This window comes from Rattus rattus, chromosome X, assembly GCF_011064425.1.
Source record: "Rattus rattus isolate New Zealand chromosome X, Rrattus_CSIRO_v1, whole genome shotgun sequence".
NCBI lineage: Eukaryota > Metazoa > Chordata > Mammalia > Rodentia > Muridae > Rattus > Rattus rattus.
The window spans coordinates 79,714,951-79,728,089 of record NC_046172.1 but is presented as its reverse complement, the minus strand read 5'-3'; the positions used below and the strand labels follow the sequence as shown (position 1 = coordinate 79,728,089).

Below are 13,139 nucleotides of genomic sequence, written 5' to 3'. Positions count from 1 at the left end.
TACAAGTGACTTTCTTATACTACGCCACAGTTTATTTTATTTTACACCCCAACCACAGTTTCCCCTCCCTCTCTCCTCCCAGTCCTTCCTCCATCTCCACCCCTACTCCTGGCCCAACCATCTACTCCTCCTCCATTTCTCTTCAAAAAAAGAGCAGGCCGAGAGGGCTATCAACCAGTCCTGTTTCACAACTATTCTGTAGTTCAGAAGAGAACACAGAAAGCTGGCCTCTAAATTTTGAAGTACCTCAGACTTGAGAAATAGCTACTGGATGACACAATCGAGAGTAGAAAGTAACCTGAAGAGTCATATGGGCCAGAGAAAACAGATGAGTAAGTGTGCACCTTGGTCTTCAGGCTCAAGGGCATACATTATACTAGAACAGACCAAAGAGGTCTGGCTTGACTCCATCAAGTACTGAAAAGAGTACAGGGGCTTTAACTGCTTATAGTCTGCATATGAGTCAGCGCCCTGAAGAACCTCTTAAAGAGCTTACTGTGTTTGTTCAGCTGCACTTATACAATCACCACATCCTAATCCAAGAGACCACCAATTTCACTTTAGCATTCAGGCCACAGAGGATGTTAAGTTGGCATAAGTTTTGCCTACTGTTATCCTTCCTGTCCTAGTAAAGTCATTTTTAACAATGCTTAAACAAGTGTAACTTTCGTAATGCACCCAAGAATATATCTTTGCCTATGAGTAGACAAGAAATGACACGTGACTCCATGAACTAGGCTGAAGAAGTCTACAGAGAATAAGTTATTGACACTAAGCAGTGAGCAGGCAGGCATGGGCAGGAAATATTTTTGAGGATTTGCTGTCTTTATGAATGCTGTGATCGTTGAGTGTATAGACATGACAAACAGTGGGCAACAGAATAGTAATAGTAGAATGGTGGTCAGAGAAGGAAATAATATTGTTATTATTGTTAGGTCTTCTTTACTAAGATGTAAAAGTCTAGTCATGTACATTTTTGCATTAAAGGTTTTGCTAAATAAACCTTCGTAATAGTGAAAAAAGTCAGAAATGAGGTGGAAACATGTTAAGGAACTTGTCTGAAATCACACAGTAAATAATGGAGCATGTTCATGGGACCAGTAGCACAGACAGTATCGGAGAACTTTTCAGAAATGCAAATTATTCAGATGCACTGAATCAAAACCTCTGAAACTAGGGCCCAGAAATGGATGCTTTTATAAATTGTTCTAAATGAATCTGATGTATGCTTATGTTTAATAACCACTGGGTGAGTTCCTACTTTACTACACAGGATGTAATTAACTTGGGGAAGCGAAAAGAGGCCATTATAGGAGCAATAGAAGAGAACAGTTGATTGAGTTGGACCTAAAAGGATAAGAGAAGTGGGTAATTAGAGGTCTTGTCATCAATTGGAGCCTGTAGACCAAATCAATATACACAGGAATGACGGCACAACAGCACTGGCAAAGGCTCCTGCCTCAGAAGGTCATCATCTGGTTGCTGTAGAAAGGATTTTCTAGCCTGACTGAGAAGGTGGGGTAGATTATCCTTAATAACACATTAAGATTCTGGGTAGGAACTGAAGAAAATTTCTCTAGAATAGAATGTCTCAGAAAGCAGCCTATTCTTGAAGGGCTTATTTGTCTAGGCTAAGAAGTCCAGAAAGTGTCAAGAAGAAAGGGCATTCTTTAAGCTGTTTTTTGAGCAAGTCCAAGCTAAGTGATACATGGTAGAAAAAGGGTTGTCAGAATGATATTCAAGTGGACCAAGACTGCTGCTACATAGAAGCCAAAATTAAAAAGATGCTTCATAGCACGTTAGATGACAGAAATATTCCTAGTCCAGGCACTTCTATGCAAAAGAAACAAATGCCATTAATTATGAGCCATAACAATAATAAGAAATGGGATGGTATAGGAGAGAAAGAACCATACATTGGATATAAACTTCTATAAGGACAGAAACATATATGTGAGCACAAACAATAGTTACCATCCCTGTTAATATACAGTCAGGATGAGTTTGTAGGATGCTAACTATCTCTAGATAATGGTGAAGGAAACAGGAATACAAAGCCTAAGGTTTAAAAGTTGGTTGACTTTTATCATCTTCCTGCAGCAGAGGCCCACAGCTAGATATTATACAGAGAATGAGAGACCTTGGGACACCCAACCCTAAATGGTATGTCTCCATCAAATCCCTCTACTTGGGGCTTAGGAAATCATGAGGAGGCACAGAGTCCAAGAGCCAGAGGGGATGGAGGCTACTGGTAGAACAAGGCCTTCTAATTAAAATAAGAAAAACTCATAGGAACTCACACAGACAGGAAGCAGCAAACACAGGGCCCATATGGGTCTGCACCAGGTCTTCTTCATATATATTATAGCTTTCAATTTAGTATTTTTATGGGACTCCTGAGTGTGTAAACAAGTGAGTGTCTGATTAGTCTGCCTTCTCTTAGGATTCTTTTCCTTTTGTTGGTTTGCCTTGTTCAATTTTGATGTGATGACATTGTTTTATCTTTATACACATATTTATTTATTTATTTATTTATTTATTTATTTATTTATTTATTTATTTATTTTTTCTTTTTTTCAGAGCTGGGGACCAAACCCAGGGCCTTGCACTTGTTAGGCAAGCGCTCTACCACTGAGCTAAATCCCCAACCCCATATATTTATTTTTATCTCTTAGAAGCCTGTTCTTTTCTAATGAGAGACAGAAAGGGAATGGATCCGGATGGGAGAGGAGGTTGGAACAGAGGAATCAGAAGAATGGAGGAAGAGAAAACTGTAATCAGGATGTATTGTATGAGGAAAGAATCTATTTTCAATGAAGGGGTGGTAAATGAATGTTAATAATGCCAAAAATGTAGGTTGAACCCATGAGCAGCCTGAATTTGCTCAGGTAATTAGCTTGTTACATTTCCTAATGTATCTATTTCATCTTCCCCAAGCTTCTTCATTCGTCTATCCAGTCAACCATCTCTTATTGTCCAAGTCATTAAGTTGGTGATGTTCTAAAGATAAATATTTGAATAGATCTGAGAATAATATATCCATGCATCTCTGAGTAGTTTTACCTTTATGGTTTTATATGGTACTATGAGGCACATGCTTGCATGTGCCTTCAGAAACCTCTGGGAATGGCTCCTTCAGTAGCCTGACTTTTGTCTGTGCCCGTAATTCTGTCAATATTTCTTACTCTTATTTGATATCCAAATGTCTATTATTTCATTGATACTTAACAATGCTTCATTCAATTTTTTATCATTGTGTTGGAGCAAGACCCTGGATCATCATGATTATTCGTTCTATAATGCCTGTCTTAGGTCTCTCTTTGTAGGTTTCATGTACCTTGTGAAAAAGAATGAATCACTATTGTCTGGGAAGTAACAAAGTATCAGCAAAAAGTACAGATTTGGTAACCATTTTGACGTTAGTTTGTATTTGAAAAGTAACATAACCTAGACCTTTGATAGTTTTTGAACCCAAGGGAAGAAAAAAATTCCTTTCATAGATTAGGTAGTATTTGAAAACCATCAAGAAAGATGAAATTATTTTTGAACAATCAGAATTGTGACAGAGTCTACAGAGAACATGCCCATACACATGTACACATACATACACTGAAACACAATGTTCACCACTACAGTTTCAAGACTAACTCTTTAATGCACACATAAAAATCACCATCCCCACCCCCCAATATTTACTAGTTGTGGAGAATAACTTCTGCCCTTCCCCGCCTTCCCCAGCCTTTATACCTTCCCACCCTCCACAGTGTTTCCAAAGTAAAAGCCAATGAACTCACCATCACCTCTTGGGTCGCTCAATGCTGTGGGTGGGACGACCAATGAGCGACGACTTCCGAAGGAACATTCCTTGGAAAACCGCTTCTGGCAGGCCCCGTGCACCTGAAACGATAAGAGCACAAGAGAAAAAGGAAGGGGAGAGAGAGAGAGAGAAGAACAGTGATTAGTTTCAGGTTCCATCCCAAGAATTAGATCCTTAACATTATAAATCTCCCTTTCTGAAATTTGGTACTAGTTACTTAAACTTTAACTTGCCTGACACCACCCACCCTGTTCTACTTATGAAACTGCAGTCTCCCTGAGCATGCAGAACTCTGGCCCTTTAAAAGGGAGTCTTTCTGAAGATTCTCCTCTACACATACTGAGATGTCTGTTACTAGCCTTCAGACACGATGTTCAGTAGCCTGCTGAAGGGGGGATTTCTTTGCATTTCCAAAATCTCAATCCTGATAAGGTGTTTATTTGTCAATCTTTAGAACAACTGTATGTGGTAGGAAAAGCATCATTGTACACAATTTAGAAATGAGCATATGTGAAGGCTCACAGAGGTAAAGGCTCTAAGGTCAGATAGCTGGAAGTGCCAAAGCAGACTTCCCTACAAGTTGCCATTCTTCTTAGATTTTTGAACTTTCCAAGTACCTCATCCTAAAGAAGTTCAGTTGCTAGGGCCATGAACTTGACTGGCATGGCTATTCAAAAGCAATTAAAAGGAGGCCACTGGACAGGCTCTTCAGAGAAGAAGCCTATTTCAGTTTCTTCTTGTCTTAGAAAACTCAGTTTGAGAAAAGCATCTAAAAGCTTTAAAAAGCCAGATCAAAGTCTCAATCTCTGTGATTTATCACAGTTTGAAGACTGTCGGCTCTTTGATGTATATATACAAATAACCATTCCCCCAAATATTTTACTAGTTGTGGAGAATGTATATTATTTATATTATATTTATAATATAGTATAATTTAAATATTATAGTTTATATATTTTATAGTTTTATAATATTATAACTTCATAATATAAGATAATATCCTGTGCATTGTAAGTTTTGAAGAATTTATTATATACCAGTTACATGCTTCCTGTCCAATCTACATTTGGCCATCAAAAATGTCTCCAGATACTGTCAAATGTCATCTAGAGCAAAAATTATCCTCATTTGATGTTGTTGGTGTTATAGTTAGGAACATGGTTGGAATTAAATATTAATCAAGACTTTATGTCTGTCTGGCTATATGACCTTGGGTCCACCTTTCTGAGCCCCCCCACATTACTCATCTGTAAAATGGGGACAATGAGGCTTTAGTTCAATGTTGTTCTAAGAATTGAGATAATGAATAGAAGATATTTATATGTAGTAGCAATGATAGCTTGTCATTATTATTAACCATTAATAAAGATGATAAGTTTCCAAGAAATATTCATGAGTCTATTCTTTCTTAAGGTTAGACTCCAGAATTTATTTCTAGTTGCTCATATTGCCAGTGTAGAATTTAGCCTTTCTCATTTCCAAGATAGCTTTATCAATTAAGAAGCATCAGATTATAAACACCTTAAATCTTTCTCCCAAAGACTCCATAACCATCTATGAAAGGCCAAGTTAGTGGGCTCTGTACTATGGAATCTATATCTACATATCTACTTATCTATTTATCCTGATATACTTAAAGACAATCTCTAATCTACCTCTTCTCTAGAAACAAATTTAAATATCAAGGTATGGAAAGAGTCTTACCGTAGAGCCACACCAGAGGCAGCGAAAATCCTGGAGTCTGTGATAACTACCGCAACTCTCATGACATACGGTGCACTGAGAGTTGGGCGGTATATTTCCTTCTACCCACTGATGTGGCATTGTTTGCTGAAAGGGAAAAAGAAAAGAGATAGAAATTAGTGATAAAGAAGGGAAAGCTGGAACAATTCTACTACCCATGAAATTAGTCCCATGAATGCTCTCAATGTGATTGACTAATGAAAAGTAGGAGTTGGAGTTTAACTCTTTGATATCTGACAGGATATTAGATATTGTGGAAGAGATTACTCTGCTTATCTAGTGTTAGGGAGAATTCTTCTGTCCCTGTATGTCATGACTTTAAAAAGGGGGGTGGGGAGGATCCAGCTGCTACTTACTATTTCATCAGCGGGTAGAAGAAGGTCATCGGTTATGGATAAAGTGTTCCATTTGCAGTCTTTGTTTGCTCTCAAAGCACAGACTTTGTGAGATTTCACCTTGCATACTGTGAAAGGAGGAAGAAAAAAATAGGTGTAAATTTGGTGACAATGTAAATTCTAATACTCTTCCCTAAGCTTCTCTGGAGGTTAGAATTCAAGTGCTTTCTAAATAGTTTCAAGCTATTTCCAGAGGCCTAGTTCTAATGTGAACCAGTTCCTTGCTAGCTAAGCTTCCTACTCTCCATTAGTAGGAAAGATTTTATTTCTGATTTTTCAGTCCTTATGACCATATAGTCCCGTCTTCCTATACCCAACCCTCCATTTTTATCCATGAGAACACTACTTCATGCTAATTTCTCTTTTGGCTTTTCCTCCATTGGGTTTAACTTCACATAAGAACCAAAGGCTCAGATTGGGTCAGCGATACTAAATTCTTCATGCCTAGCTCTATCCACTGAGCTCGGCTTTCTAAAACAATCAGGAAGCTACCTTCACAAATGATGGCATCTCGAGATAAGGCAGGAATGTTCTCTCGACAAACATTGCAGAACTGAGTCCGAGGATTAGGACTGGAATACCAGTAGTGCATTCCAATAAGGAAAGGGTTGTTTTCGGCTGCAGGTATCTAAAGTAAAACAAAGACAAGAAAGAATGGACGGTTAATCACAGAGGTGCATTAGGGAAGAGCAGAAAAATCTGCTGCTAAGTCTAAAATGGCTCACAATGTAGGTGTCAAAGCGTGTGAAGGAGAGGATAGAGAGTTAGACACAGTCTCCACTTTTTGTTTTAATTTTGTTTTATGGCTAGCTTCAGAAGGTAAAAAAAAGAAAGAAATGGGAATAATCTCAAAGAGGAGCTAAAGACAGAAGCAAGGGTCTTTATATTCCTTGCTCTAAACTACTGTATTAATTTAGTCCAAGCAAACTTTATTCTGACTGGGCTTGGTTGTCTTTTAAAAGGAAGCAAAGGAGGCAGTGAGTTTGAAATTCAGGGGTATCCAAATGCTCTGCCAAACAAAGGCGGGCCAGTGGCAGGGCTCACAGGCAGAACTAAGGAATGCCTGCTAGGTTTATCTCTTCCTCAGAACACTGCTGCCTAGTGAGCAGAGCACTGCTTTACTTGGACAACACTTGAAAGAACTTTAAATCCTTCTCTCAGGATTGCTTTTTTTTTTTTAAATCCACGCTTTGACTGCCTACAGCAGTTTCTTGGTTAATCATTTTAATCCATTCAATGAGCTATTGAACAAATATTTACTGAATTGCTGTGATATGCCTGGTACTTTTTCAAGTCATTTGAGATATAATCATTAACAAGATACAGTCTTGCCCTTATGGTGTCTCCTTTCATACTAATTTGTCATTTTGTTATCATGCTTGTGAGCGCAGCATTTGCATAGCACAGCCTGACTTTCATTATCAGCAATGATGCGAGATGTATAAGGTGTATGGGCACCAAAGTCCCCTGACTTTGTTCTGTGTATATTTTCCTAACAATTGCCCATCCTTTCTCTAGTTAGCATGAATATTTCAGTTTCTCCTCTGCCTTTTTGTAAAAAAAAAAAAAAAAAAAACTTGGCATAGACACACATAGGTTCTTACTTTTGTCATTTATAACGGGTTCTGTGTGCAAAGGCATGGGGAGACTTTAAAAGAACAATACATTCTCCTAGATGTAACCTGACAGCAGATCACTAAAGAGGCTGCTCAAACTTAAGTTTAAACTTAATCCATTTACTGGAATTACCCATCCAAGACATAGCTTGCACAGAGTACTCTCTGATCTTTATTCCCCATGGGCATGCTGGTTATGTGTTAAACTACTGTTGGATAGAATCTTTCTCTGTTATTTTGGTAGAAAAAGCTAGTATGATGAAGTGACAGTTGGGCATTTCTTTGTGATTAGAATTTTATTGTATGCTGACACCTTGAAAAGCTCCAGACCTGGGAACATCAGAATGGAAAGCAGAGAGCCTTGACATTGGCACTCTGAGCTCACAATTCCTTTCTATTTACAAGGCTACTGACAACAACTAAACAAACATCTTTCCTCTTTCGATTTTCCTTTTCTTCTTTCCAAATTACTAGGAACCCATAACTATATGTCAGGTAACATACTAAATACTGGAGTTAGAGAGATCAATACGTCATAGATATCAAGGAACTCAGTCTATTGGAGGAAACATTTCTCAAAGAGATAATCATAGTGTGGTGAAAAAAATTTTAAGGAATGTGCAAGGCTCTACATGACCAAATAGAAGAAATAAAGAACTCTGACTGGGTATCTTGATTATATAGTAATTATGAAGGAATACATATTTAATGGACATTGCTTGGATTCAGTTGTTAAAGAAATAGAATTTATATCCCTTGTATTCATTTTATTCTCTAAGGAAAGTTTGATGCATCCAGTCCTGGATGAATACGTGGGGTAGTTTGAATTATATGTCCTCTTAAGCATGCTTAAGTCCCTAACCTTTGGTGTCCATGAATGTGACTTTACTGGGAAACACTATCTTAGCAGATGTAATCAAATGGGACTTAATTCAAGGACTGTTGTTCTTATAAGAATAAGAAAATATGGAAAGATGTAATGAGAGAAGAGAACGCCTTGTGATAATATGGAGTACATAGACACGCAGGTGATAATATCATGTGACAGTGGAGGCTGAGATTCAATAATAGACTTGCAAGCCAGGAAATATCAAGGTTGGTCTGTAATTACCAGATTGGACAGAGAAGAAGGAGGAGGCGATATAGGAGAATGAGGAGGAGGAGGAGAAGTAGAAGAAGGAGAGGGAGGAGAAGGAGAAGGAGGAGAAGCAGCAGCAGCAGCAGAAAAGAATCATTCTCTTTCTACAGGCTTCAAAGAGACTCTGACTGTACTAGGAACACAAATCCAAATCTCTATTCTCTAGAAATATGAGAAAATAAATCCCCGTTGTTTCAGTCAACTCTGTTTTTGTTAGTTACAGCAATCCTGGAAAATGAATATAGATTTGGGGATTGGAATGTAGATGTTTCTGTAACAGATCCTAAAAATACAGGACTGGTTTTTACAGTTGTTAAGTGTATAAGTACTATGGTTTTTGAGACATACGATACCTAAAGGACTATATTGCCTTCAGTAGAATATTAGAAATATGAGCTGCTTCTGGTATTGTCTCTGATGGAAACAAAAAACATTCTAGAAAATGGGCAGAGAGGTGATACTTTTCTGTCCACTTCTGAGTGGATCAGAACTGTTTCATTGTGCTGTTGAATGGCACTTAGAGTGTTCGAATGATAAACGTGAACCCTTAACTGACAAAACTTCCCAGTAAAGTATGAGGGCACAGTCTAGTTTCATTCTGCTGCTTATAGAAAAATCAACAGGAAAGTGATAAATTGCCATGGCAACTATTTGATTGGGGGAGGGGCTTGTTTGTTTGTTTGTTTTTGCTGGTTGGTTGGTTTGGGTTTTAATTTTCAAGACAGGGTTTCTCTGTGTAGCCCTGGCTGTTGTGGAACTCTCTATAGACCATGAACTCAGAGATATGCCTGCCTCTGCCTCCTAAGTGCAAGGATTAAAGAAGTGTGCCAGCCCCACCCAAATGTGAGAACACTTTTTAATTTATTTAGCTTTCCAGAGCAAAATGCACAGACTGGCTAGCTTAAACAATAGAAAGCTATCTTCTTGCTGTTTAGAGATGGGGAAGTTCAAGAGCAAACAGTCAACCAATGTTGTTCCCAAGAGCCTCCTTCATGGCTTGACTATGGCCACCTTCTTACCATCTGCTCACATGGCTTGTACTTAATGCGTGCATATGAAGAAGGAACGAGATCTTTCTTGTTTTTGTCTCATGTGGCTGTCAGCCTGACTGGATTTGGTCCCTGCCATCATGGCTCCATTTGACCTTAATCACCTCAGTCAAGTCTTATATCTAAGCATAGTCATATTTGGGGATGAACTGTCAACATACGAGTTTGGGGTAGGGTTACAGTTCAGCTCACAAATGTTCTATTAAATAAAAAGGTGCCAGAGTATAAAAGATTTGGCAACTTCTTAACCTCTCCATTCTCAACCTATCTGTATTTTAAGCACTAAATGCTACACTCTGGATAGCACGCCTGTGGTATAGATAGACAAACTTTTTCTACATAGATTCAGTATAAGACATGATTTTCGAATCAGTTTTCTCAGTACAATACTGTTAGTGGGGCCTGAAAAGTTCAGTATGAGACTCGTGAAAGGAGGTTGCTAGACTTCTGAGACAAGACAGCATGAAAGTGACAAATAAAGCTATTAGGGTGTGAACATGTATTGTTCCTTCAGGAAAATAGAATAATGGATTCTAATCCATTACAGTTTGGAGGCTAGACATGCTGGTGAGGGGCTCAAAACTGTCATTCTTGCAACATGAGAATGTGGGCCTCTAGGAGGAAGTCACTGCCTTTTTCCTTCCAGAAGGTAGGCCCACTTCTTTAGTTGGAGAAGATGCCACTTAGGTAGGCTGAGAGAATGGATCTGGGAGACAGCTGAGCTAGAGATAATTCGTGCTCGCCTTTATAGCCTTTATAGTTCCTAAGGGAACTTGTCTTTCTGGGTTTCAGCTTCCTTTATACAAGTAGCCTTTTGAGTTGTTCAGAATAAGACTATCAATTCCTCCCCTATTTCCAATATGGGATTTTAGAGGCAGAAAAGTTGGTTTTGAGGTTTCACATGTCTACAGAAAGAGGAAAATATTGCCCCTCAAAAGGAACAAACACAGAGGACTCAAAGGAACATACAAGGAGTTTTGCTGGTACTTTCCTGGCGAGTAGCTTGGCAAGATACAAAACAGACACACAGGAAAGCACCCTGAGGCACAGACTGGAATAATAGAGTGCAAGAACACCAAGGATTTCCAGTAACCACCAAAGCCTAGGCACAGGATTCTTCGCTAAGGCATTCAGAGAGACATGGTTCTATTCTCAACTGGATTTCAGACTTTTGACCTCCAAGAACTGTAAGAAAATAGATTTGTGGTTTGGGTTTTGGGTTTTTTAAGCAGGGTTTCATGTGGCTCCAGCTGTCCCCGGATTTGCTCCTTAGCTAGGTATGACCGTGAATGTCTCGTAAGTGATAAGGTTATAAGGGTTTATAAATTACACCCACTTTGAAAATTGGTGTGTTTTAAGTCACAAATTTTCAGGTGCTTGGTCTTAGCAGCCACGAACGGGCACAGTATGTCACTGCAGGCATTTCCATTTGCTGATACAGATTTTTAAAAATCAAATTTGAAGAAAGATTCAAAACTGTAGTAGGCATACAAACTTCTAAATAGGTCAGTTGGCCTAAAGCTTTCAGAGCCAAATAGATGGATACTTGTGTTTGCTTTTTATCATCTCTGAAATACACACTCCATTGCTCTCCTCAGATTCTTTACTTGCAATGGATTGGATGTTTGGTTAATGCCCCATTCATACTGAAATCTCTATGCTCAATATGTTGGCATTGCCCTTTGAGAAATGATTATGTTCTGAGGGTAGAGCCATAATGAATAATATTAGTTCCTATATAAGAGACTTCCAAATCTTCTCAATTTTGTATTTGTCATATGGAGACATACAAAAGATAGCCATCCTGGCATAGTATGTGGGTCTTTGTTAGACAATGAATTTGTTAATACCTTTACCCCAATAAGAAGGAGATGAATAAATGCCAAGAAACATACAGCTTACTAAGGTTGAATCATGAATGATGAGAAAATCAGAGCAGAACAATGATAAGTGATGAGATTAAATAAAAAATAAGTCACTCACCAAAGACATTCTCAGATAGCATCACTGTTTAATTCTACCAAACACTTAACGAAGAAAGAATGTGATTGTAGTACAGTGGTAAAGTTATTGCTTTGAGTGAGTGAGGTACTGGGTTTGTGCCTCAGAACCACAAATTCTTAAAATCATCTAAAGAATCAAAGAATGACATTATTCCCAAAACTAATTTCATAAGGCTGGTTTTCTTTGATGCTAAAATAATCAAAAGACTATTACAAAAATATAAATTAACTTGTAGGCCAATATTCCTGATGACTGAAGATGCAAAGAACCTCAACAAAATACAGCAAACCGGGCTGGAGAGATGGCTCAGTGGTTAAGAGCACTGACTGCTCTTCCAGAGGTCCTGAGTTCAATTCCCAGCAACCACATGGTGGCTTACAACCATCTGTAATGGGATTCAATGCCCTCTTCTGGTGTGTCTGAGGACAGTGTACTCACATACATAAAATAATAAATAAATAAATCTTTAAAAAAATACAGCAAACCAAATTTGATAGCCATACTCAATTGGAATGTGTCACTAGGGGGGGGTCAAAGTAGTTGAGCATATATGACTCAATAAACATGATATACCATATTAACAAAATCAAGTATAAATTACCAGAACCATCTCAACAGATGGAGAAAAAAATCACTTGACAAAATTCAGCATCTCTTCCAGATAGCTGTCAATAGGTTATAAACAAAGGAAATTTATCTACACACAGCAAAGGCCATTTATGATGAATCCATAGATAACACAGTTCTCAACAGCTAAGAGCTGAAAGCTTTCCCTCTAAGATCAAGGACGAAATGGGATGCCAAATGTCACCCCTATTCAGCATAGTACTTGGAGTCCTAGCAGAGAAATTAGGCAAGAGAAAGAACAAAGAACCATTCTAATAGAAAAGAACAATGTAAAAAAAATCATAACGAAACAAACAAACAAAAAACCCTTGTCTCTATTTGCTGATGAGCTTATCCTACTATATCCATTTCCCACTCACTAGAGAAAAACATTTAAAATGGTGAGTTATGAAAAGTAGTGAGATATAAAATCAGTATCCAAGAATCATTTGTGTTTCTATATGCTAACAATGATCTACCAAAAACATTAAGAAAATAATCCTATTTGTATAAACAATTTTTTCCTCCATCTTTATTAACTTGGGTATTTTTTTTTTTCCATTTGTAAAAAAACAATTTTTTTCCATCTTTTATTAACTTGGGTATTTTTTTTTTTTTTATTAACTTGAGTATTTCTTATATACATTTCGTTATTCCCCTTCCCCGGTTTCCAGGCAAACATCCCCTAATCCCTCCCCTCCCCTTCTTTATGGGTGTTCCTCCCATCCTCTCCCGATTGTCGCCTCCCCCAACAATCTAGTTCACTGGAGG

At 38.1% G+C, this 13,139-nt stretch overlaps 1 protein-coding gene across 1 annotated transcript in view; it reads right to left on the bottom strand.

Moving 5' to 3' along the window:
- The window catches only part of Dgkk (diacylglycerol kinase kappa), a 90,194-nt gene that overhangs the window by 43,446 nt on the left and 33,609 nt on the right, over positions 1-13,139 (bottom strand). The window contains exons 2-5 of the mRNA XM_032889428.1: positions 6,448-6,583; positions 5,917-6,023; positions 5,522-5,647; positions 3,795-3,897 (exon numbers count right to left, since the gene is read on the bottom strand). Coding sequence (XP_032745319.1) covers positions 3,795-3,897; positions 5,522-5,647; positions 5,917-6,023; positions 6,448-6,583 — 472 coding nt within the window. The remainder of the gene's footprint in view (positions 1-3,794; positions 3,898-5,521; positions 5,648-5,916; positions 6,024-6,447; positions 6,584-13,139) is intronic.